This window comes from Hyla sarda, chromosome 6 (genome assembly GCF_029499605.1).
Source record: "Hyla sarda isolate aHylSar1 chromosome 6, aHylSar1.hap1, whole genome shotgun sequence".
Lineage (NCBI taxonomy): Eukaryota > Metazoa > Chordata > Amphibia > Anura > Hylidae > Hyla > Hyla sarda.
Genome location: NC_079194.1, coordinates 283,088,615 through 283,115,067, shown reverse-complemented (window position 1 = coordinate 283,115,067; position 26,453 = coordinate 283,088,615). Strand labels below are relative to the sequence as shown.

The 26,453-nt window shown below is 44.2% G+C and overlaps 1 protein-coding gene across 4 annotated transcripts in view; it reads left to right on the top strand.

The window, feature by feature from the left end:
• Positions 1-26,453, top strand: part of PGGHG (protein-glucosylgalactosylhydroxylysine glucosidase) — a 49,059-nt gene that overhangs the window by 1,812 nt on the left and 20,794 nt on the right. For 2 of the 4 annotated variants that reach the window (XM_056527507.1, XM_056527505.1), the window contains exons 2-8: positions 5,041-5,311; positions 7,957-8,155; positions 11,139-11,565; positions 12,073-12,192; positions 15,377-15,508; positions 17,736-17,847; positions 24,954-25,026. In XM_056527507.1, the coding sequence (XP_056383482.1) occupies positions 5,059-5,311; positions 7,957-8,155; positions 11,139-11,565; positions 12,073-12,192; positions 15,377-15,508; positions 17,736-17,847; positions 24,954-25,026 (1,316 nt within the window). In that variant the 5' untranslated portion in view covers positions 5,041-5,058. Of the gene's footprint in view, positions 1-2,246; positions 2,530-5,040; positions 5,312-5,484; positions 5,656-7,956; positions 8,156-11,138; positions 11,566-12,072; positions 12,193-15,376; positions 15,509-17,735; positions 17,848-24,953; positions 25,027-26,453 lie in introns of those variants that run through there. The other 2 variants (XM_056527506.1, XM_056527508.1) reach the window with 2 other exon arrangements.

Sequence of the window (26,453 nt, the reverse complement as noted above, 5' to 3'; positions counted from 1 at the left end):
GCTGTAGTTAAGCAACAGCTGGAGGCACACTGGTTGCAAAACACTGAGAGTTTGTTACTTAACTCAGTGTTTCCTAACCCGAGCACCTCCAGCTGTTCCAAAACTATAACTCCCAGCATGTACTGTTTGTCAGTGCATGCTGGGAGTTATAGTTTTGCAACAGCTGGAGGCGCACAGGTAGGGAAACACTGAGTTAGGAAACAGACAATGTTTCCCAACCAGTGTGCCTCCAGTTGTTGCAAAACTACAACTCCCAGCATGCCCAGGCAGCCGAAGGGCATGCTGAGAGTTGTAGTTTTGCAACAACTGGAGGAGAACAGTTTGGAGACCACTGTGTAGTGGTGACCAAACCGTAGCCCTCCAGATGTTGCAAAACTACAACTCTCAGCATGTCCAGACTGCCAAGGCATGCTGGGAATTGTAGTTTGGCAACATCTGAAGGGCCAATGTTACAGAACTACAACTCCCAGCATGCCTGGACTGTCTGGGCATGCTGGAAGTAGTAGTTTTGCAACATCTGGAAGAGCACAGATTGGAGACCACTGTACAGTGGTCTCCAAACTGCGGCCCTCCAGATGTTGCAAAACTACAACTCCCAGCATGCCCAGACAGCCAAGGGCTGTCTGGGCATGCTGGGAGTTGTAGTTTTTAAACTACCAGAAGCAGCAGTGAAGAGCTTCACTGCTGCCTCTGATGCAGATGCCGCCGCCTCCACTTACCCGCCGCCGCCAACCCGTGTGCCTCCAGCTGTTCGGTAAGTGCCGCGGTCCCCGCCGCAGCTCTCAGCGTCATCTTCCCCTGCTGTGCCCGGACTTCTAGCGGCGGGCAGAGCAGGGGAAATGAACTTTACCCCATAGTCAGCTCATTCACTGTGATTGGTCCACAGGGACCAATCACAGTGATCGCTGACCAGGACCATCGACAGATGGTCCTGGGGGGTCTTGCAGAAGTTGTCCCCTGCTGGAAACAGCGGGGCTTCTGCCAGTTAACCCGTGAGATGCCGCGCATCGCCGGGTTAACTGAATGCCGTTTATAAACTTGGATCGCAGCAGATCTCCAGAATGATCTGCTGCGATCCGCATTTAAATTAAAAAGCCGGTGGTACATGCGGCTACATCGTGCTGCCACCGGCTCCTATATACAGTACACTGTCATAATTCATAATCCCCGCCGGGAGACGGGAGCTCTGATTGGTGGATAGCTATTGGCCAATCAGAGCTCTCCTCTCCCGGGGATTATGAATTATGACAGTGTATATAGAAGCCAGCGCGATGTAGCCGCATGTACCGCCGACTTTTACAGTTAATAAATGCGGATTGCAGCGGGTCTCTGGAGAATGACCCGGTGCGATCTGCACCTCAGCCCTGAACTACAACTCCCATCATGGGCAGAGTTCTGTCCATGATGGGAGTAGCAGTCCTTACTGTGCCAAAATAGACACTTTGGTACGTGTCCTCCGAGGTGGTGTATATTTGCGCAAGAAAATGCTGTTTGCGCATATTTTTGTGCAAAAAAAAAAAAAAACACGCAGTTAATAAATTAATTCTACAGTAGAAAATGCTCTACGGTAGAATTAACCGTAGAAAAGGTGATGAAGAATTCTATCAAAATTTGCGCAAAAAAATAGACACAAAATAACTCTGTATACAATTATAAATTCCCCCCACTGTGTACATACATTACATTACTTATCCTGTACTGATCCTGAGTTATATCCTGTATTATACCCCAGATCTGTACTCACTATTCTGCTGGTGAGGTCACTGTGTACATACATTACATTACTTATCCTGTACTGATCCTGAGTTATATCCTGTATTATACCCCAGAGCTGGACTCACTATTCTGCTGGTGAGGTCACTGTGTACATACATTACATTACTTATCCTGTACTGATCCTGAGTTATATCCTGTATTATACTCCAGAGCTGTACAGTATTGTTCCCTGTGTATAAGACATAGCAGAGCAGTACAATACTGGGCCCTGTATATTTGACATAGCAGAGCTGTAAAGTACCGAGCCCTGTTTTTTTTTTTTTTTATAACATATTTTGTTGGCATTTCCATGAAATTACAGGAAAGGAAAACAATTTCCAAATTGTAATAACAAACAAACAAATAGGGAAACTGACAGAATGTCAGATGAGGCACATTACAATCACAGTTTAGGTGTATATAGTCCTTGGGGTATCAAGATTATGGTAATCCAGGGCTATTCCTTTTCGTGGGCGAAGACCAATTCGGCCTGGAACAGAGGAGTTAGCAAAAACGAGCCACCCATAAAATGTCTAACATGTTATGCATGTAGAATAAACAAGTGCGGTTAATAACATTTGACAAACATGGTCAGGTATGGTACTTCAACATGGACTCCCATGCCAACCCTCCCATCCCATTGCGGAAAAGGGGGAGATGAGACTGTCTGGATTCACCGCGACAATCTTAAAGCCCCTAGCGTATCTCCCAGAGAACTCAGGCAGTACCACTCCGTGGAGCTAAATGGTCGGACTATATCAGCTATTTCCATCGGTGAGTAATGAGCCAAAATAAAAACCTTCCATTTTTCAAAAAACTTTTCCGTGCGAGTATTGTACCGAGCCCTGTTAGTGCTTGGCGGTATACCGGTCCATACCGAATACCGGTGTGTGTTTATTTTTATGATATGAACTTTTCCTATACCGCAATACCGGTGAGTGTATACCCTGTCGGGGACGGATGGCGTACCTGTATGCCCTTTGCCCGCTTCCTTCCTATAATGTCATATCGGGTCAGGCCCGGCACCTAGCAACGGCCGGGATCCGTGGCTAATAGCGTGTGGCACCAATCGCGGAATGAGGTTTCATTTTTTGCGCTGTGATTTGAAGTTTTCATCGGTTCCATTTTTGTTTTGATCGGACTTTTTGATCGCTTTTTATTCATTTTTTAATGGTATATAAAGTGACCAAAAATACTCTATTTTGAACTTTGGACATTTTTTAGGCTAAATTTTTTTGCCTAAAGTCTATCTGCGTGTTATACGCCGATAAGCCGCTGCAGTTCAATGACTTAAAGCTGGCGCTTTAAATCAATGAACTGCAGCGGCTTTTGCAGGTGCAGAGACCGCCAGCTTCTCTGCCCCTGCCTGTCCTGGGGTCTAGAGCCCTGCTGCCGCCTCTTCTCTCCTCTTGCTATGGGCGCCGCTGCCCCATTGCCGGCGCCGATAGCCAGGGGGAGAGAAGGGGCAGCGGCACCCATTGCCGGAGCTGCTGCCCCGTTGCCTCCCCCATCCCCGGTTGTATAATTACCTGTTGCCGGGGTCGGGTCCGTGCTGCCTCTGGCCAGAAGCAGCGCGGACCCGACCCCGACAACAGGTAATTATACAGCCGGGGATGGGGGAAGGCAACGGGGCAGCGGCACCGATAGCCAGGGGGAGAGAAGCAGCGGTGGCAGCAGGGCTCTAGACCCCAGGAAAGGCAGGGGGAGAGAAGCGGGCAGCGACTGCCTCTCTCCCCCTGCCTTTCCTGGGGGTGTATCGGGGTATACACATGCGCACACACACGCACCCTCATTTTACCCAGGATATTTGGCAAAAAATTTTTTTTTACCCAAATATCCTTGGTAAAATGAGGATTCGTGTTATAGGCCGGTGCGTGGTATACCCCGATAAATACTGTATTTTTATAGTTTGGACATTTACGCACGTGGCGATACCACATATGTTTATATTAATTTATTTACATATGTTTATATTTATTTATATATATATATATATATATATATATATATATATATAAAAATAAATATAAACATATGTGGTATCGCCGCGTGCGTAAATGTCCAAACTATAAAAATACCGTATTTATCGGGGTATACCACGCACCGGCCTATAACACGAACCCTCATTTTACCAAGGATATTTGGGTAAAATTTTTTTTTTTTTAGCCATGCAATAGCATGGCCTTGATCAGTGTTATCGGCGCTCGACTGCTCCTGGCTGGTTCTCAGGCACGGAGTAGTCATTCGGCGATCAGACAACGAGGAGGTAGGTAGGGATTCTCCTGGTGTCCTACAAGCTGTTCGAGATGCCGCGATTTCACCGCGGCGATCCCGAACAGCCCGACTTAGCTGCCAGGATGCTTTCAGTTTCACTTCAGACGCAGTGGTCAACTTTGATTGCCGTGTCTGAAGAGTTAATACCGGGTATCACCGCGATCAGTGATGTCCGGTATAAGCCGTGGGTCCCGGCCATTGATGGCCACCGGGACCGACCCGATATGACGCGGGCTCTCCGGGTGCCCCTGTGTTATATCGCGGAAGCCAGCGCAGGACGTAAATATACGTCCTGCGTCATTAAGGAATTAAAGATCATTTAACCCTTCCCCTAATAAGTCAGAATAAGTCCCCTTTCCCATACCTGAAACCGCCTTAATTTAGAAAAATACAGTGATATACATTTTTTGGTCATACCGCCCAGCACTAAGCCCTGTGTATAAGACATAGCAGAGCTGTACAGTACTGAGCCCTGTGTATATGACATAGCAGAGCTGTACAGTACTGAGCCCTGTGTATATGACATAGCAGAACTGTACGGCCCGGTATAAATACTGATATAAATTCCGGGCAGTTGTATATACTGATACACAGCTGTACAGTACTAAACCCTGTGTATAAGGCATAGCAGAGCTGTGTGGTACTGAGCCCTGTGTATATACATTGATCCCTCAACTTACAATGGCCTCAACATACAATATTTTTAACATACATTGGTCTTTTCTGGATCATTGTAACTTGAAACCAGATTCAACATACAATACTACAGACAGTCCAGATCTGTGACACGTGTCAATGACTTGATGAACCGACCAAGCAGAATGGGTATTTTACTGGTAAAACTCCTTCCTGAGTCTTCTGTGCTGTGTCTCCTTATCCAATTGCTGCACTGATCTGTAACCCCCTCCTTGCTGCTTTCAGAAAGGAGTCTGATAGACAGGAGTGAGCACAGAGGAGTGCTAGTCCCACCCTCACTAACTGGACTTCAATATGTTTTTTTTTTCCCCGCAGTTAAAATAATAATAAAAAATGGCTGATGTGGAAGAAGACCCCTGGATATTCTCATCCAAATCCTTACCTTCAGATCCTCGTCTCATGGCAACAATGGCTAATGGGTATCTGGGCACAAGAGCCTATGGAGAAGTCCTGCATGTAAATGGCATCTACAATGGACCAGTGGGTGACTGTCACAGGGCAAATGTACCAAGCCCACTCAATGTCTCCTTCAGTGTGACCAAGGAAGAGATTGTAGATGAAAGATTCTGTCTTGATGTAAAAACAGGTGCGCTTTGTTTTCATTTCACACTTGTTTCTTAAAGCATACCTGCCCCGTCCCCCAAAAAAAACGTTATATGTTGCTCAGTACCTCATCTTGATCATGTACATCAAATTTTTGTGTCTACAACCTATTTTTCTCTCATAATTACCTTGTATTTTCTTGCCCTCATTGCTCAGTGAGGTTTCTGTCTATGCAGAGGAATGGGACGTGTCCACCTATCTTCTCCTCACTGTGATGACTCCTCCCCCTCTGTTCTGACTCACAGAGGGCCCTGGACCTGACTGCAGCCTTGTCAATCACTTATGGTGTCCATGACATGTCGATGACCACTGGACACTGCAGGACAGGTATATGTCCCAGGAGGCAGGGGGACCCCTAGTGGCCAGTTTTTTTTTTTTTTTTTTTTACTGGCTTTTTCAGTATGAAATACTGAAAATTTTCTGATTAAAGCAATTGCAAAACATTTTGTTTTTGCACGCTTTATAACATCAAAAGTTATTGTATCTAACAGTGCCCATTTAAAAAATGTTCCCGTAATTTTTGAGTAACACACAATTCTCCAATAGGGGAGTCATTTCTTTATTGATTTTTCTCCCCATCCTCGGTCCTATTTAGGCTGAAATTATACATGCAGGTTACAACACAGTTTTTGAGCCATATACATGACTCATTCCTTTATTTATTTCCATCTAAAATTGCATGTCGGATTCCTAGTCGAACATTTCATAGATGGGGGGGTGCCGGCGGAACATGGCAATGCTAGGATCACTCGGAAATGCGCCGAAATGTAAATTATTTCCACAGAGGCTGGAATCGGATTTTCTGCGGCACATGTTTCCACCGCAAAAATTCCACACTGTGAACCTAACCTGAGGGATCCATCACACACACTGACCCAGGTATAGATTTTTGCCCACAGCTAACAATCACAGCTCAGCTTTCCTCTCTTAAAGGGGTACTCCACCCCTAGGCATCTTATTCCCTGTCCAAAGAATAGGGGATAAGATGTCTGATCGCGGGGGTCACCAGCAGCAGTCTCCGTGCTGAACCCGGCTTTTGTTTAGAACATCGGGTGCAGCGCCAGAGGCTCATGATGTCACAGCCGCGCCCCGCTCATGCTGTCATGGCCACGCCCCCTCAATGCAAGTCTATGGGAGGGGGCGTGACGGCCGTCACGCCCCCTCCCATAGACTTGCATTGAGGGAGCTTGGCCGTGACGTAACGAGCCTTCGCCCGCATCCCCAGTCATCTGGCATGGAGCAAAGTTTGCTCTGTGCACCGGATGTCTGGGGAGCCACAGCCAAGATTGTGGGGGTCCCCAGCGTCGGGACCCCCGCAATCAGACATCTTGTCCCCTATCCTTTTGGATAGGGTATAAGATGTCTAGGGGCGGAGTACCACCTTTAGCAAGCTTTATAAAGTGAAAGCTGAGCTGTGATTGGTCGCGTGAGCTGTGATTTGTGTGTGGCCAAAATTTCTTCCATTTTTTTTTCTCTGATGCTTTTAGAAATTGGGGTCCGTGTGTGATGGATCCCAAGGCCTGGAATCACACATGCAGTTTTTGATGGAAACAACGGCTCAGAAAAACTGCACTGTAACCTGTATATGTGATTTAAGCCTAATAACGGGACTGAGGATGGCGAGCAGTGACACCTATGCGTGACTTAGAGGGGTCCTCCGGTGGAAAACTTTTTTTTTTTTTTTATTGACTGGTGCCAGAAAGTTAAACAGATTTGTAAATTATTTCTTAATCCTTCCAGTACTTATTAGCTGCTAAATACTACAGAGGAAATTATTTTCTTTTTGGAATGCAGAGCTCTCTGCTAACATCACAAGCACAGTGCTCTCTGCTGACATCTCTGTCCATTTTAAGAACTATCCAGAGTAGGAGAAAATCCCCATAGAAAACATATGCTGCTATGGACAGAGATGTCAGCAGAGAGCACTGTCCTTGTGATGTCAGCAGAGAGCTCTGTGTTCCAAAAAGAAAATAATTTGCTCTTTAGTATTCAGCAGCTAATAAGTACTGTAAGGATTATTATTTTTTTTTTAATAAAAGTAATTTACAAATCTGTTTAACTTTCTGGCACCAGGTGATTTAAAAAAAAAAAAAAAAAAAAAAAAAAGTTTTACACCGGAGTACCCCTTTAAGATAGTTATTCCCTATCTTGTGCATAGGCAGCATGGAGTTGTAGTTTTGCAAGAGACACCCTGGTTGGGAAACACTGCCTATGCACAGGATAGGGAGTTGTAGAGTTGCTGCTGAGAGTTGTAGTTTTGCAACAGCTGGGGGCACCCTGGTTGGGGCACACTGACCAAACTTATCAAAAGTTCATATAGAAGCAATTAGAGATGAGCGAAGTTACAGTGATTCGATTCGTCACGAACTTCTCGGCTCGGCGGTTGATGACTTTGGATAGGGGATAAGATTTTTTAGGGCTAGAGTACCCCTTTAAAAAAAACGTGGAATAAAAAGCAATGAATATGTCGAATCTACCGTAAAATTTCGACAATAAAAACTTCAGCTTACCGAGCAAACAACTTTATGGATCTGGGCGCTGAGAAAAAAAATTGGAAAAACCTTGTCAAGAAGAGATTACTATAGGATTAGACAATACTTATGTGATTTTATTGTTCTGTGATTTCAGGGACTTTTAGCCATACCCTCCAGTGCTCCACATTTACAGCTACCCAGCAGCTCTTTGCTCATCGCTCGCATAGGCATCTCTTGGTCAACATAATAACCTTAAAAGGTCCTGGTCCTGTAAGTGTTAATCTTAAAGTTGATTTCAAGGCAGAGAGTCAAGACTTGGATCTCCAGAGAGGCCCTGACTACAATCATGGAAAGTGAGTATCGACACAGAACTCATCCATCACATATTTATTTATTCTCAAAAGGCTTCATTTAGAAAAACTTCTGTCGTGTCACATAGACTTATTAAAAGTCTTGATTGGTCAGGGTTTCATTGCTGAGACCTCCACAGGAGGTTGAGTGGGGAGAAGCGGGGTGCAGTGTCACCCCCGAACACCCTATAGACTTGAAATAGGGCCGCAAGAAAGATCACTTAGCCCAACTTATTCTTCTGATTGGTGGGGGGTCTCAGCACTAAGACCCTGACTGATCAAAACCTTTGACATGTCACTGACACGTCAAAGGTTTTCTTTTAAAGGGGTACTCTGGTGGAATATATATAATATAATATATATATTTTATATTTTTTTTAAATCGACTGGTGCCAGAAAGTTTAACAGATTTGTAAATTACTTCTATTAAAAAATCTTTATCCTTCCAGTAGTGATTAGCAGCCGTGTTCTACAGAGGAAATTCTTTTTCTCTTTGAATTACTTTTTTGTCTTGCCTGCAGTGCTCTCTGCTGACACCTCTGTCCATGTCAGGAACTGTCCAGAGCAGAAGAAAGTCCCTATAGCAAACCTATGCTGCTCTAGACAGTTCCTGACATGGACAGAGGTGTCAGCAGAGAGCACTGTGGTCAGGTAGAAAATAATTTCCTCTGTTGCATACAGCTGCTAAAAAGTACTGAAATGATTGAGAATTTTAAATAGAAGTAATTCACAAATCTGTTTAACTTTCTGGCACCAGTTCATAAAAAAAAATAAAAAATAATAATAAGTTTTCCACCGGATTACCCCTTTAAATGACAGGTACATTGTAGAGTCCATTCAGTGGTCATTCAGTTTATATATCATGATATTAGGCAGGTATGTATAAAGCCTTGTATAAGTATGCCAGGCGCTGCCTCCCATAGACATGAATAGAGGGGGCATGGCACGATGTCACGAGGGGGTAGGGCCACTGCGATCATACATCTTATCCCCTATCCTTTGGACAGGGGACAATATGTATAAAGCCAGAATACCCCTTTTAAGTCTATTTAAATTCCAGTTTATAACAGAAGCAAAATGGGTAGAAAGTCCAAAGGGGGGGGGGGGGGTGAATACTTTTGCAAGGCACTGTAATATCCTTCCCAGTCTGTGAATTCCTATGTAGAGGTATGCTGAATAAGTGTATTTGGTTACTGGTGGTTACTATGGGAACCTATGGGCAATGTATAACCTGTATACTTACTTTGGATGCTTCCATCTGAGGGGTACATAGGGAACTACATACACGTTGAACCTCCCGATGGTCACACATTTATCTGCTGTCCGGTGGATAGGGGATATGTTTTTAGGGGTAGTATAGTACTCCTTAAAAGGTACTCTCTTGGAAAACTTTTTTTTTTTTTAATCAACTGGTGCCAGAAAGTTAAACAGATTTGTAAATTACTTCTATTAAAATTTTTTTAACCCAGTACTTATTAGCTGCTGTATACTACAAAGGAAGTTCTTTTCTTTTTGCATTTCCTTTCTGTCTGACCGCAGTTCTCTCTGCTGACACCTCTGTCCAGAGCAGGAGAGGTTTGCTATGGGGATATGCTCCTGCTCTGGACAGTTTCTGACATGGACAGAGGTGTCAGCAGAGAGCACTGGTCAGACTGGAAAGAAATTCAAAAAGAAAAGAACTTCCTTTGTAGTATACAGCAGCTGGCAAGTACTGGGAGGGTTAAGATTTTTAAAAGTAATTTACAAATCTGCTTAAAGGACATGTGCAGTGCAATATAACTTATCCCCTATCCGAAGGAGGGGTGTGTCTGCCGCGGCTTTCTGCTGGGGATGAAACTTCACTTCCTGCAGACTGCCGCAGCCCAGTCCAGGAGATCCAGGGGGCCCCAGCGCTCGGACCCCCGCGATCTATAACTTATCCCCTATCCTTTGGATAGGGGATAAGTTATTTTGCGCTGGAATACTCTTTTAACTTTCTGTCTCCAGTTGATTTAAAAAAAAACAAAAAAAAAAAGTTTTCCAGTGGAATACCCCTTTAAAGTTTATCTGCTTTTAGTAATGTTAAAGTGTACCTGTCATCAACAAAAACTTTTTATAAAATGTAAATAATACCAATAAATGTATATTTGAAATATACATTGGTTAAAAAAAAAGGGTATATTTTTGTCCCTGCAGCTATTGCTTGTGTGTCTCTATGAGGAGCCCAAATACAGGAATTGAGGGTGGACAAGCAGGACAGTGTGCAGTGAGGACAAGCAGGACCGTGTGCAGTGAGGACAAGCAGGACCGTGTGCAGTGAGGACAAGCAGGACCGTGTGCAGTGAGGACAAGCAGGACCGTGTGCAGTGAGGACAAGCAGGACCGTGTGCAGTGAGGACAAGCAGGACAGTGTGCAGTGAGGACAAGCAGGACAGTGTGCAGTGAAGACAAGCAGGAGAGTGTGCAGTGAGGACAAGCAGGAGAGTGTGCAGTGAGGACAAGCAGGAGAGTGTGCAGTGAGGACAAGCAGGAGAGTGTGCAGTGAGGACAAGCAGGAGAGTGTGCAGTGAGGACAAGCAGGAGAGTGTGCAGTGAGGACAAGCAGGAGAGTGTGCAGTGAGGACAAGCAGGAGAGTGTGCAGTGAGGACAAGCAGGAGAGTGTGCAGTGAGGACAAGCAGGACACTGTGCAGTGAGGACAAGCAGGACAGTGTGCAGTGAGGCTCTATAACATACTCCTGGCTCATACACCAGGATGATTGACAAGCCAGGAGTCTGCACAGATCCCTGCTGCTCCTACCCTCACTTCCTGTTTTTGGACTCCTCATAGAGACACACAGGCAATAGCTGCAGGGACAGCATTTTTTCACCCAAAAATATACACAATTTTTAACCAATGTATATTACAAATATACATATAATGGTATTATCTACATTATATAAAAAGTTTTTGATGACGACAGGCACACTTTAAATAATTTCTATCATCTATCGTTGCACTTTTGTAGGTACATATATGGAAGCACGCTAACCCCGGAGGTTCCTTCCTGTCCTCTGAAAACTGTTCATATGATCTACACCCCAGTACCCCAGTGTCTGTCCCTTTCCACCGAGCAAGAAAAAACATGGGTGTTCCTTGCAGCTGTTTCGGAAACTGAAGATGTGAAGGAGAGATACGATGAAGGCCGATCTCTATCTGAGGGCGGAGAGCTGGTCTCTTCACATACAGAAGCCTGGGCCCAGCTATGGGAAGGAAGCCGGATAGACGTGGAAGGGTCCTCTGTTCTTGGGCAGGCTGTCATTGGATGCCTCTATTATTTACTGAGCTCCCTTCCACCCCTGGGGTGTAACGAAGACTTCAATGGCATCAGTCCTGGGGGTCTGTCGAACGGGCAGCACAATGAAGATTACTGGGGACATGTGTTTTGGGACCAGGTACGTTTGACTGGTAGAGATCACCTCCATGTTATCAGTACGTCATGTGTCACACCCATACGGTATAGTTTGTCAGTGGTGTCCAAATTGTGTCCCTCCAGATGTTGCAAAACGGCTGTCCGGGCATGCTGGGAGTTGTAGTTTTGCAACATCTGGAGTGTCACAGTTTGGACACCATTGGTTTATGTGGTTCGCTTTTTCATTCTATCGCTTAGTATTATTTAGTATTTCCTAATATTGTTCATCTATAGCCATTGTTGTACTTTTAATGGCACTGGTGGCGATAGCACAGTACAGCACTTGGCTATTTTCGGCACTACCATAATGAGTGAATGGAGCCGCAGCGCAAATGTTTGACTGCCAATACATTCTTAGGTGATAACTTTTAATCTTGGAATACCCCTTTAATAACACTGCAGCTTTCTAAAAGACATATTCATGCTGTTTGCATGTTAGGGAATAATTGTTTCTAATGTATTGTAACCATTTTTATCTGCGTTTACCTAGGACATTTGGATATATCCGAATATTCTGCTGTTTTACCCTGAGATGGCTCGTCATATTCTTAGATATCGGATCCGAACACTAGAGGGAGCATTGCAGAACGCAAAGCAACAAGGATATAAAGTAAGTGAACAATGGATAGTTACAACCAGACAGATGGATTTCAAAGAGATAATCCAGTAGAAAACTAGATATATATATATAAAAACATTTTTATCAACTGGCTTTAGAAAGGTAAACAGATTTGTAAATTACTTCTATTTAGAAATCTTAACCCTTCCAGTACTTATCAGCTGCTGTATGCTCCACAGGAAGTTCTTTTCTTTTTGAATTTCCTTTCTGTCTGACCACAGTGCTCTCTGCTGACACCTCTGTCCATGTCAGGAAACGTTCAGAGCAGGAGCAAATCCACATTGCAAACCTATCCTGCTCCGGACAGTTCTTGACATGGAACGAGGTGTCAGCAGAGAGCACTGTGGTCAGACAGAAAAGAAATTAAAAAAGAAAAGAACTTCCTGTGAAGCTGATAAATACTGGAAGGATAAAATTTTTAAAATAGAAGTAATTTACAATTCTGTTTAACTTCCTGGAGCCAGTTGATGTAAAATAAAGTTGTTTTCCACCAGAGGACCCCCCTTAAATGCTCTAAAACCAATGTATTAAGTGAAAGGAGCCGCAATGAATGTCTAACAGTGGCATTTATCACTTGTAGGCTTTATATATGGACATTTTTTTTTTTTAAATTAAAGGGGTAGTCCAGTCCTGAAAAACGTATCCCCTATCCTAAGGATGGGGGATACGTTTCAGATAGCGAGGGGTCCAACTGCTGGGACCTCCCGCAATCTCTCGTACGGGCCCCCGGCTCTCCGGCCCGATAGCGTGTGTCGACCACCGCACAAAGCAGTGGTCGACACGCCCCCTCAATACAGCGCTGTGGCAGAGCCGGAGATTGCCGAAGGCAGCGATCCGGCTCTGCGATAGAGTTGTATTGAGGGGGTGTGTCAGCCGCCGCTTTGTGCGGTGGTCGACAAGCCCCCTAACCCGGGCTGCCGGGGCCCCGTACGGGAGATTGCGGGGGTCCCATCGGTCGGATCCCCCCTGCTATCTGAAACTTATCCCCTATCCTCAGGATAGGGGATACGTTTTTCGGGTCTGGACTACTTTAATTAATAATTTAAATTAAATAAACAAATACATAAATAATACATTTATAAAATTAATAAATAAATATACCCAGGCTACCTGAAATAAAAATGTTTACCTACCTTCCGCTGCTTCAGTCCCCTTTGCGATCCTATTTTTCCGCCTTCTTCCCGGCCTATATTTCATTATTGCAGCAGATGCGAGCAATAACTTATGACATGTCTTAAGTTATTTTTTAATGACGGTAAGGGTCAATTCACACGCCAAAATTCCACTTGTGGAATTCTGCCTTAAAGGAGTACTCCGGGATGGGAAAATTGCCCGTCATACTGCCGGCAGTAAAAAAAAATAAAGAGGTACATACCTTCCGTCGGTCCTCCGGTAACCGGCTCCAGTCTCCGCCGCTATCCTCTTACTGGTTGCCGGTGGTCGGGGAGTCATACTGCACTCAGCCAATCACCGGTCGCAGCGAAGTGCTGTATGCCAGAGCCGACAACGTCACACTGCCACTCAGCCTATCGCCAGCCGAGACGGGACTTCGCTGCGGACGGTGATTGGCTGAGTGCAGTATGACTCGCCGACCACCGGCAACCAGGAAGAGGATAGCGGCGGAGGGCGGAACCGGTTACTGGAGGCACCGGGGGAGCGACGGAAGGTATGTACATCTTTATTTTTTTACTGCCTGCAGTATGACGGGCAATTTTCCCATCCCAGAGTACTCCTTTAAATGAAAGCCCAATAGACTTCTATGGGATTCCGCACTCCCATTCACACTTCTGAATTTCCGCAAGCGGAAATTCAGAAGTGTGAATGGGAGTGCGGAATCCCATAGAAGTCTATTGGGCTTTCATTTGAGGCAGAATTCTGTGTTTGAATAGACTCTACCACCTTATGCACCTTTTTTAAACAAACAACAAAAAACGCGGTCTCAAATGGCTGGAGGTGCTCAACCCCAAATGCGGTTGTGCATTTATACTGGGGGAGCAGATCCTGCCCTTGTAGTCCGTTGCTAGGGGCGATCCCCAGCATAAAAATGCATACAATGGAGGATGACTACAAGTGCCACAATAGAATCCTACACCAGATAGACGGTGTGGATGTGTAACAATTAGAATAATACAATACAGGAATATGGGTGCACTACTGTGGTAGATGTAAACAATGACATTGGCTAATCCCTCAACACTGATGTTAAAATTGAGACATTCGCCAGTGTATCCTTATATGAAGGACATACCTGAGCCCGCACACCAACGCCAAGGTTTCTCACATGGCACGGGACCTAACACTAAACCTACCTGTGCGTGATAAGCAAAAACCAGAGGCCAGTGGGCAATGTGGCAGCATTCGGTCGACTCACAACCTCCTCCCAGGTACCCTCCAGCGTGACTGAGCACACATGAAATGGGAAGAGGGGGAGGCAAGCAGCAAGCCCCACCTGAGTTGACTAATATAGGTGCATGGCCTCACAGGTGCTACCCTAATACTGCCTGGAAGATATTCAAGGCGCATTAACTATGGAGTTTACACACCTCCAAGTATAAGTTGTTTGTTTAAATTTTATACTTGGAGCTGTGTAAACTCCATAGTTAATGAATATCTTCCAGGCAGCATTAGGGTAGTTACCTGTGAGGCCATACACCTATATCAGCCAACTCAGGTGGGGCTTGCAGCTTGCCTCCCCCCTCCCATTGCATGTGTGCTCAGTCACGCTGGAGGGTACCTGGGAGGAGGCTGAGTCGACCGAATGCTGCCGTAATTGCCCACTGGCCCCTGTTTTGCTTATCAAGCACAGGTAGGTTTAGCGTTAGGTCCCGCGCCATTTTGAGAAACCTTGGCGTTGGTGTGCGGGCTCAGGTATGTCCTTCATATGAGGATACACTGGCGAATGTCTCACTTTAACATCAGTTTTGAGGGATAGCCAATGTCATTGTTTACATCTACCACAGTAGTGCACCCATATTCCTGTATTGTATCACCTTATGCACCTACCTACTATTATTGTGTCTTAGCATAGTGGTACTACTGACGCATGAATACTAATGACTGCTGTTATATATATTGATGTTACAGTAAATATTATTGTATAGATTGTCACTCAAACAAGAGGAGATGATATCACATTGTGATCATTGTTGTTGTACTATTTTTTTGTCCATTTTAGGGAGCAAAATTCCCTTGGGAAAGCGCAGTAACAGGATATGAAGTTTGTCCAGAGGAAATATATGGGGATCAAGAAATTCACATTAATGGAGATGTTTTGATGATCTTTAAACAATACTATTACATGACAAAGGTAGCCTTTTATTTTTATTATTATTATTATTTTTCTACCTTGATATTACTCTGTATTTTCTGCTCAGTTTCAGATTCACAGACTGGGAAGGGGCGTTCCGCAGCAGGTGTGACATCATCTGAAGCCATACAGGGGAGAACTTCCTCCCTCACTCTGCTATACACAGCCCAGAGCAGTTCAGTGTGAGATGAGATATGATTGGCTAAGGCTGCAACCCCCCCCCCCCTCCTTTCATCTCTCCAGACTGCATTTCCTGATTTTGGACCTCTGCCAGGCCAGCAGGAGTCCAAAGTCTGTGCAAGAGATGGGGCGTGGGGGGGGGAAATGTGCTCTAGACAAGTAGGGAGACACCTAGTGGCAGCTTTTTTTAAACACAAATAAAACATAGAAAACTGTTTATTAAAAAAAAATACAAAATAAAAAGTACATTAGAAAGATTTTTTTATTTACCATAAGGAGTGCAATAATCAAAAATGTTTTAATGAGAGTGCCCCTATTTTTCACGCCCATAAAATGCACACTTACCATCACTAGTCTTAGTCTCCCAAATCATGGCAAAAATGTGTAATTCTTACAACCAATAAAAAAAAAAACTCAACATAAAGAGTAAAAATGCAGGTAGAATTCAGTGTGTGAACACAGCCTGAGGACTTACATTTTTCACAAACTACCTCTGTTGTCATTATAGAACAAATCACGTTCACCTCATGGAAATATTTCTCTATAAAACTTCCTTTTGAGTAAGAAAACACATAAAATCTGCACATAGTGTGAACTGACCCCCAACCCACTTATGAGTCTAAGTTTAGCACCAGCAACCTGATTAGATGACCAGGTGCAATGATCAAACACCACACCCTCTCTCTACAAAGCCTGAGGATTCATGGGAAATTTAGGCATCATTAGGAAATCATTTCATTGTGGAATTACAATGCAAACTCATGCCTGCAAAATCAACTAAAACAGGACATGAACAATATTCTCTACATTAATCTCTAATAACCTATGCTGCTCTATATAAGAAAAAAATCTTAGTGCTTCTTTTAAGGGGGTACTCAAGTGGAAAAAAATGTTTTTGTTAAATCAACTGGTGCCAGAAAGTTAAACAGATTTGTAAATTACTTCTATTCAAAAATCTTAATCCTTCCAGTACTTATCAGCTGCTATATACTCCAGAGGAAGTTGTGTAGTTCTTTTCAGTCTGACCACAGTGCTTTCTGCTGCCACCTCTGTCCGTGTCAGGAACTGTCCAGACCAGGAGAGGTTTGCTATGGGGATTTTCTCCTGCTCTGGACAGTTCCTGACATGGACAGAGGTGTCAGCTGAGAGTGCTGTGGTCAGGCTGAAAAGAACTACACAACTTCCTCTGAAGCATACAGCAGCTAAGTACTGGAAGGATTAAGATTTTTAAATAGAAGTCATTTACAAATCTGTTTAACTTTCTGGCACCAGTTGATTTTACAAAAATGTTTTCCCACTGGAGTACCCCTTTAAGTGTAGCTCCTTTAGAAGAGATGCTTGAATGGTAATTCCCCAAGTATAGAACAGTTATGTGATATCGCAAAGGCTGGGTACACTTCAGCCCAGTGTTTCTCAACCATGGTGCCTCCAGCTGTTGCAAAACTACAACTCCTAGCATGCCCGGACAGCCTTTGGCTGTCCGGGCATGCTGGGAGTTGCAGTTTTGCAACAGCTGGAGGCACCCTGGTTGCAAAAAAACTGCTCTATTATAATTATTAATATATATTATTATAATTTAAGTTTGATGACCTGAACTGAATTACCCTAATTAAAGCTTTTCCTTTTTAGTAATAGCGATTTTTCTGCTGAAAATTGTTAGTGCGTCTTCTGTAGTTAAAGGAGCACTCTCGCCAAAACCGCCATAACCAAAATAACTGCATTTCTTTTTACACAGTATATTTTATTAAAGGGGTACTCTGATGCTCAGCGTTTGGAACAAACTGTTCCAAACGCTGGAGCCGGCGCTTGGAGCTCATGAATTCATAGCGCCGCCCCCTCATGGTGTCACGCCCGCCCCCTCAATGCAAGTCTATGGGTGGGGGGCGTTAGCGTGACATCACGAGCCCCTGGCGCCGGCTCCAGCGTTCGGAACAGTTTGTTCCAAACGCTGAGCAGCAGAGTACCCCTTTAAGAAGCCAGAATATAAAAGTTTCAGTGAGATTACTTAATTCATTTTATTATTTTATTTATTTATTGTATTTTACAGGATATAGATTTTTTTGCTTCGAGTGGCGGCTGGGAAGTGGTAAGCGCCATTGCTGATTATTGGTGTAGCAGAGTTGTGTGGAGCGCAGAAGAGCAGTGTTATCATATTAAAGGTATGTATCTAATACACACCCCCCACATAATAATGTGGTGTCCCGGCACCGTATTTCATACTGTGCCTTGGTGGGGGGGGGTCCCCAAAGTCAGAGTCCCTAGGACTGTGGGGGTCCGCTTCCCTGGTTAGCCCCTAGTCACCCCTTAGTAAGTTAATATTTATAAAAAAATTATCATTGTAAATATGTATATTGCATTACTCACTTGTTTGGCGTCGCAGGATCTTAGGTCATGTGACCCGTTACTCAGAACTCTATGGTTTGTTGAAGGACCTTAGGTGGTTCTGGTGTCACGTGTTCACCCACAATGCCGTGTAACGGTGAGTAGAATGTATGAATAAAGGGAAAAATACCCGGTTCCACAGCGCAGTCCACAAATTCAATCAGAAGATGATGATGGATGTATAAGATATTTATTAGGCCAGGGTGCAACACGTTTCGGGGCTTAGGATCCCCTTCGTCAGGCAGATAGCCATCATAACATATACATTAAAAACATACCTCACATACAGATTAGAAATACCTGGAGCGCATCTGAAACAAACTAAACGCCCTAGGAGAACGTGCATCTCCGAGCTTGCAGCGCCTGCGCCAACTCCCGATAATACTGATGATGATGGCCGGGGAGAAGACAGCGCATGCGCTCGCTCGCACCGTGTAGAGAGAGACGGCGCCCGAGCGCACGCGCACTGGAATCGGACTGAGTCCGAGGAGTAGGCTCAATGCGCGTGCGCCTCGGGACCCGCCGTAGCTAGACACATGGGGGAAGGGCTGGGCTGATGAAACAATTCTTAAAAAATTGGGGTGCATATATAAAGATTAAGGATAAGGTAAAATAAACTGCATAAGTAATAAGTAAATGTGGGGATGGAATAACAAGGATGGGATGCAAAAGTCAAATTGGGATAAATACCATGATCATAATATAGAAACGCAAGCTTCTTTATTGACCAGCGTGTGCAGGTTACAAAACTTGAAGTGCAGGTGCTCTACCCCAAAACCGCACGAACAACGTCCGTTTCGCACTGACTGTGCTTCCTCCGGTTCGTTGTCGTACTATCCCTCCTCCCCTTATATAGTTCCCCCCAATCAGGATTCTAACAGGGTAGGAGTGTCATACAATTGCGACCATCTCAACTACATCACATCCGTTATGACATCATGTCAGTGCGCGGTCAGCTGACGCCGTTGCCGTAGATACGGGCAGGACGCGGCCATCTGTGCCGGAAGTTGCGATGTAGAAAACTTCATCAGCTGGTCCGCTACAACTTCCTTCGTATCCACAGCAACCCGGCATCACGTGACTATCTCCGCACTGTTGGGGAAGAAACAAACGGGGAAGGTAAGTACAACTATGTGAATGAGTGATTAAAACAAAGTATTAAACAATGATTAAAAACAGTGTAAGTTACCTTACAGAAAAATGCTCATGTCTATTTTATCATTTAAACCAACTGCGCCCATAGCTCCTGTTCTTAAAATCCACCTACTTTCACGTTGTAAGAGGAGCTTATTTCTGTCTCCACCATTGATGGCATTGTCCACTATTTCCAACCCAGAAAATTTCAGGACCGACTGGTCCCCTTTGTGTACTTCTCTTACATGCTGGATAAATCTGGGACAGCCCACTCCGGTGGAGATAGATCTAAGATGCTCTCTAATACGGGTATTCAGGTTCCGTATTGTTTTCCCGATGTAAAAAAGTCCGCAATCGCAGACAATTGCATATACTACAAACCTAGTTTTACAAGTGATAAAATTGCGTATTGACCATGATACTCCCCCGAGATTGATGCTCTTATTCTCTGCATTAAAAGGACATAGTTGGCATTGCCTGCATTTAAAATTACCCTGAGGTCTCGATTTTTTCAGCCAGTTATCGGATTTCTCTCTAAACTGATTCGGGCCCAGCACGTTACCTATGGTCTTTGTTTTTCTGTACGAAAAAAGGGGGCGGTTGACAGCAGCATCCCCCAAGTCACAGTCCTCCTCAATGAGATGCCAGTGCCGCCCAACAGCCGTTTGCACGGCCTGGTCCATAGGACTGTGCTTAAAGGAGAATACAAATCTGTCAGACGTCCCCTTCCTTTTCTTTGTCCTGGAATATCTGGCTGCTGCATATCCTATCTTACGGGCTTTGTTCAGGGCCAGTTGGACAATGTCTCCTGGGTACCCCCTATTAATAAATCTCCTTGCCAGTTCCTCTGACTGCTTCTCAAAGGCTTCATCTGTTGTTGAGTCTCCTAAGCCGGAGGAACTGGCTGAATGGAATAGACTTCTTGACGTGAGGGGGATGGAAGCTTTCAAAATGAAGTAACGCATTTACTGCCGTGGGTTTACGAAACCCACTCGTGACAAAACCATCCTCAGAAATTTCTACCCTCACGTCAAGAAAGTCTAATGATTTACCTCCAAAGACGTAAGTGAATCTCATGTTCATGTCATCGTTATTATTGAGATAATTGACAAATTGAATGAACTCTTCTTCACCCCCCATCCATACGATAAACACGTCGTCCATATATCTGAATATGGACGATATGTATCGAGTGAATGGGTTCCTTTCCGAAAAAATGAAACGCTTTTCGAAGATAGCAAGGTACAGGTTGGCCAGGGAACATGCGACGGGTGTCCCCATCGCTGTTCCACTGACCTGCCTGTACCATTGCTCTCCGAACCTAAAAGCATTATGCTCTAATACGAATCTGAGGGAATCACAGATAAAGTCCACCATGTCTGCCTCCAGCTTAATTTCTACCAGGAATTCTCTAATTACCCGGACCCCCACATCTTGGGGGATCCGGGTATAGAGACTTTTTACATCCACTGATGCCAAGCTGGCTCCTGGCAGACAGTGGACATCATCCAGTGCTGTCAGAAATTCCCCAGTGTCCCCAAGGTACGTCGGTATCTCCGATAAAAGAGGGCGCAACAACCAATCCAGTGGCCCTGAACAAAGCCCGTAAGATAGGATATGCAGCAGCCAGATATTCCAGGACAAAGAAAAGGAAGGGGACGTCTGACAGATTTGTATTCTCCTTTAAGCACAGTCCTATGGACCAGGCCGTGCAAACGGCTGTTGGGCGGCACTGGCATCTCATTGAGGAGGACTGTGACTTGGGGGATGCTGCTGTCAACTGCCCCCTTTTTTCGTACAGAAAAACAAAGACCATAGGTAACGTGCTGGGCCCGAATCAGTTTAGAGAGAAATCCGATAACTGGCTGAAAAAATCGAGACCTCAGGGTAATTTTAAATGCAGGCAATGCCAACTATGTCCTTTTTAATGCAGAGAATAAGAGCATCAATCTCGGGGGAGTATCATGGTCAATACGCAATTTTATCACTTGTAAAACTAGGTTTGTAGTATATGCAATTGTCTGCGATTGCGGACTTTTTTACATCGGGAAAACAATACGGAACCTGAATACCCGTATTAGAGAGCATCTTAGATCTATCTCCACCGGAGTGGGCTGTCCCAGACTTATCCAGCATGTAAGAGAAGTACACAAAGGGGACCAGTCGGTCCTGAAATTTTCTGGGTTGGAAATAGTGGACAATGCCATCAATGGTGGAGACAGAAATAAGCTCCTCTTACAACGTGAAAGTAGGTGGATTTTAAGAACAGGAGCTATGGGCGCAGTTGGTTTAAATGATAAAATAGACATGAGCATTTTTCTGTAAGGTAACTTACACTGTTTTTAATCATTGTTTAATACTTTGTTTTAATCACTCATTCACATAGTTGTACTTACCTTCCCCGTTTGTTTCTTCCCCAACAGTGCGGAGATAGTCACGTGATGCCGGGTTGCTGTGGATACGAAGGAAGTTGTAGCGGACCAGCTGATGAAGTTTTCTACATCGCAACTTCCGGCACAGATGGCCGCGTCCTGCCCGTATCTACGGCAACGGCGTCAGCTGACCGCGCACTGACATGATGTCATAACGGATGTGATGTAGTTGAGATGGTCGCAATTGTATGACACTCCTACCCTGTTAGAATCCTGATTGGGGGGAACTATATAAGGGGAGGAGGGATAGTACGACAACGAACCGGAGGAAGCACAGTCAGTGCGAAACGGACGTTGTTCGTGCGGTTTTGGGGTAGAGCACCTGCACTTCAAGTTTTGTAACCTGCACACGCTGGTCAATAAAGAAGCTTGCGTTGAATTCTTTGGTGAGCTGCCGGCTTTTTTCTTCTTCATTGTTCTGCGATAACGGTCACTTGAGCTTTGCACAGCCTGTGCACCACCAGTTTCTCAAGCGCCAGCAGGTGACTGTGCCTTCACGACTACGCTGGTCAGAGGAAGATTAAGGTGAGGGGTGTATCCGGGAAAGAAGCAGTGCCAGCTGACACTTCTACATTGTATACATAATATAGAAACTATGGGGGAGATTTATCAAAACCTGTGCAGAGGAAAACTTGCCCAGTTGCCCATAGCAACCAATCAGATTGCTTCTTTCAGTTTGCAGAGGCCTTGTTAAAAATGAAAGAAGCGATCTGATTGGTTGCTATGGGCAACTGGGCAAGTTTTCCTCTGCACAGGTTTTGATAAATCTCCCCCTATGAGTATATAAAGGTGAGGATGGAATACAATACCTACAGCTAAAATTGATAAAAAATTACCCCTATGTTGTGTGTACCCCTATGAGTGTAACGGTGAGTGACATTTGTTATGGACCAATCCAAAACGGCCAGCCCCTGCCCATATAAGGGAGCTGCGGCCATTATTTGCTCTCTTGGGTTGCTGTCACTGAATGAGGTAGGACCTCCGCAACTTTCAAGTACGTTTACTAGGCCAAAGCCTTGCGGCCTCGGCCTATACCACAGCGGTTATATATCTATAATTCCCCGCTACTCTCCGCAAGATCACTGGACCTAAACGCACCCCTAAATCCAGCGGATCTATGCTACGGAATCTTCCTAAAGCTAAATTGAGCTTATCTGATCCCAACCAACTGTCAATCGCTGCTCAGCTGTAAATAGACTTTGTTATCTGTACTGTTATTGATATTGCTTGCTACAGAAAATCTTCAGTAAAAGTTCTTGCAAGTTTTCAGTTAAACAGTGGTTGTGGACAATCCATTTATTACGCACTCACCTATCGCTCTTGGAAAGGGTGGCGATAGGCCCAGCACCATTACAGTATTTAACCCTCACCCTGGCGTCACGAGTGACAAGGGTTAACAGCACCCTTTATTATTCAGAACAGCAACACCCCAACTACCCTACAACCCCCGAGGCGTACCACAATAATATAAAGGAGCGCTCTGCCTCCCCCTGTCACTGGTGATTGACAGGCTGGGGTGTATCTCCATAAATCATTGTGAGGAGAGTGGGGGGCGCTGTGGACGCTTGGATTAGTCACTAATAAAATGTCCGCCCTGTTATGGTGAAGTTGTGGACTAACCTCCTTGTAATAATGTCCCAGATTTATCAAACTGTGTGAGAGAAAAAGTGGAGGGATTTTTCCAACAGCAACCAATCACAGCTCAGCTTTCACTTTACCACAGCTCGTTAGCTGAGCTGTGATTGGTTGCTGAGGAAAAAAAATAAAAAATCACTCCACTTTTTCTCTCATACAGTTTAAAGGGGTATTCCAGGCAAAAACTTTTTTTTATATATCACCTGGCTCCGGAAAGTTAAACAGATTTGTAAATTACTTCTATTAAAAAATCTTAATCCTTCCAATAGTTATTAGCTTCTGAAGTTTTCTGTCTAACTGCTCAATGATGATGTCACGTCACGGGAGCTGTGCATGATGGGAGAATATCCCTTGCATGAAGGGAGAATATCCCCCACAGGAGCTGGACAGCTCCCGGGACGTGAGTCATCAGAAAGCAGTTAGACAGAAAACAGCAACTCAACTTCAGAAGTTAAGAACTATTGGAAGGATTAAGATTTTTTAATAGAAGTAATTTACAAATCTGTTTAACTTTCCGGAGCCAGTTGATATATAAAAAAAAGTTTTTGCCTGGAATACCCCTTTAATTAATCTCCCCATTGGTCTTTATTCACACCAAAGTGAAGGCGACGTTTTGGCAAGCTCACCCAGCCATTGTCAAGACTGGCTGGGTGAGCTGGCCAAAATGTCTCCTTCACTTTTGTGTGAATAAAGATCAATGTGGAGATTCATTAAACTGTGTTAAAAACGTTAAAAAAACGTATACAGTTTAATACAGTTTTTCACCTGGACCAAAAACCGTGGTAAGGGTGGGTTAACAGCACGATTTTCTATACAGTTTTTGGATACGTTTAAAAAAAAAAAAAAAAAAAAAAAAACGTATGCAACTGTACAGAAAACCGTGCCCATAGACTTTCCATTCAAAACCATATGCACCATATTGCACACAGTTGTCTCTGTTTTTCACACCACACGGTTTTTCACTTTTTTTTATCTGGACAGAAAACCGTGGCATACCACGGTTTTTGGTCCAGGTGAAAAACCGTATAGACCCGTAGACGTTTTTTAACATGGGAGTCAATGGGAACCGTACAGAACTGTGTGTGTGTACAGTTCCATCCAGTTTTTACCATACGGTTTTTGACTTTGCACAGTTTTCTTTCTTGGAATTTCAATCAAACAAGTGAAACTTTATTCATAATGGAGTGAAAAGTTCAAAACGTATGCTGTTTTTTTTCTTAAAAAACGGATGCAACCGGACATTACTTTTCTAACCGTTTACGGTTTTCAACCGTATACAGATAACACTTTGTACACATTTTTTATACAGTTTAGTCAGGTTTTGAGGAATCCGTTTTTTTTATCAAAAACCTGAAAAAAACTGTATTGCAAAAATGTGGTGTGAACCCAGCCTAAGCCATGGTTTTCAGTCCGGGGAAAAAAAAAGTACAACACCGTATGGTTTGAAAAAAGGAGACAACTGTATACATTATGGTGCATACGGTTTTGAATGGGAAGTCTATGGGCACGGTTTTCTGTACGGTTGCATACGTTTTTTTTAATGAAACCGTATGCCGAAACCATATAGTAAAATCGTGGTGTGAACACACCCTCACACAGTTTGATAAATCTGGGCCAATATATCTGTATGGAATTATAAGAGGGGTTCCTATGATCTGTAATGATTGTTTTCTGTCCTATAGGTGTGATGCCTCCAGATGAATATCACAGCGATGTTATTAACTCTGTATATACAAATGCACTGGCGCAGATCAGGTGATGCTCGCTCTCCATACATTATTATCATGTAGTATTTCTTTAACACCCCCCCCCCCCCCCCCCCTAACTACATAAATCTACAACCTTGTGCCCTGGTATTTAAAGGGGTACTCTGGCGGAAAACACTTTTTATTTTATTTTATTTTTTTAAATCAACAGGTGCCAGAAAGTTAAACAGATTTTTAAATTACTTCTGTTTAAAAATGTTAATCCTTCCAGTACCTATCAGCTGCTGTATACTACAGAGGAAGTTCTTTTCTTTTTGGATTTCTTTTCTGTCTGTCCACAGTGCTCTCTGATGACACCTCTGTCCATGTCAGAAACTGTCCAGAGTAGGAGCAAATCCCCATAGCAAACCTTTCCTGCTCTGGACAGTTCCTGACACTGACAGAGGTGTCAGCAGAGAGCACTGTGGACAACACAAAAAAAGAAATTCAAAAATAAAAGAATTTCCTCTGTAGTATACAGCAGTTAAGTACTGGAAGGATTAAGATTTAAAGTAATTTACAAATCTGTTTAACTTTCTGGCACCAGTTGATTTGAAAAACTGACCAGAACGTACATTAACAGTGTATGAGATTAATGCAGGAGCTGCACCCGGGGCATTCACAGTCAGCCAGAAAACAATTAATAGTGATCACGGCATTTAACAGCCTGAATGACGCGTCCGCTACGCACAAGGCCGGCTCTGTCAATAGGCAAAATAGCCCATCAAGAGGGTGCAGCTACCTAGAGCGCCCTCTTGATGGGGGGCGCTGCTCTGCCTGCCGCAAGAAAATTTGACATCGAGCATCAAAACTACTTTCTTAGCCAGCAGAATGAGGAAGATTTGTTACAGTGTGTCATCCCAGTAGTAAGTTAATTACATTAGGTGGGGGACTGTTACAGTGTGTCACCCCAGTGGTAAGTTAATTACATTAGGTGGGGGACTGTTACAGTGTGTCACCCCAGTAGTAAGTTAATTACATTAGGTGGGGGACTGTTACAGTGTGTCACCCCAGTAGTAAGTTAATTACATTAGGTGGGGGACTGTTACAGTGTGTCACCCCAGTAGTAAGTTAATTACATTAGGTGGGGGACTGTTACAGTGTGTCACCCCAGTAGTAAGTTAATTACATTAGGAGGGGACTGTTACAGTGTGTCACCCCAGTAGTAAGTTAATTACATTAGGTGGGGGACTGTTACAGTGTGTCACCCCAGTGGTAAGTTAATTACATTAGGAGGGGACTGTAACAGTGTGTCACCCCAGTAGTAAGTTAATTACATTAGGAGGGGACTGTTACAGTGTGTCACCCCAGTAGCAAGCTAATTACATGAGGTGGAGGCTTCTTACAGTGTGTCTCCCCAGTAGTAAAGTGGGGCATGTCAAATGGCGGGCCAATGGGCGAAGTCAAAGAGGTGGCAATTAGAGATGAGCGAACTTA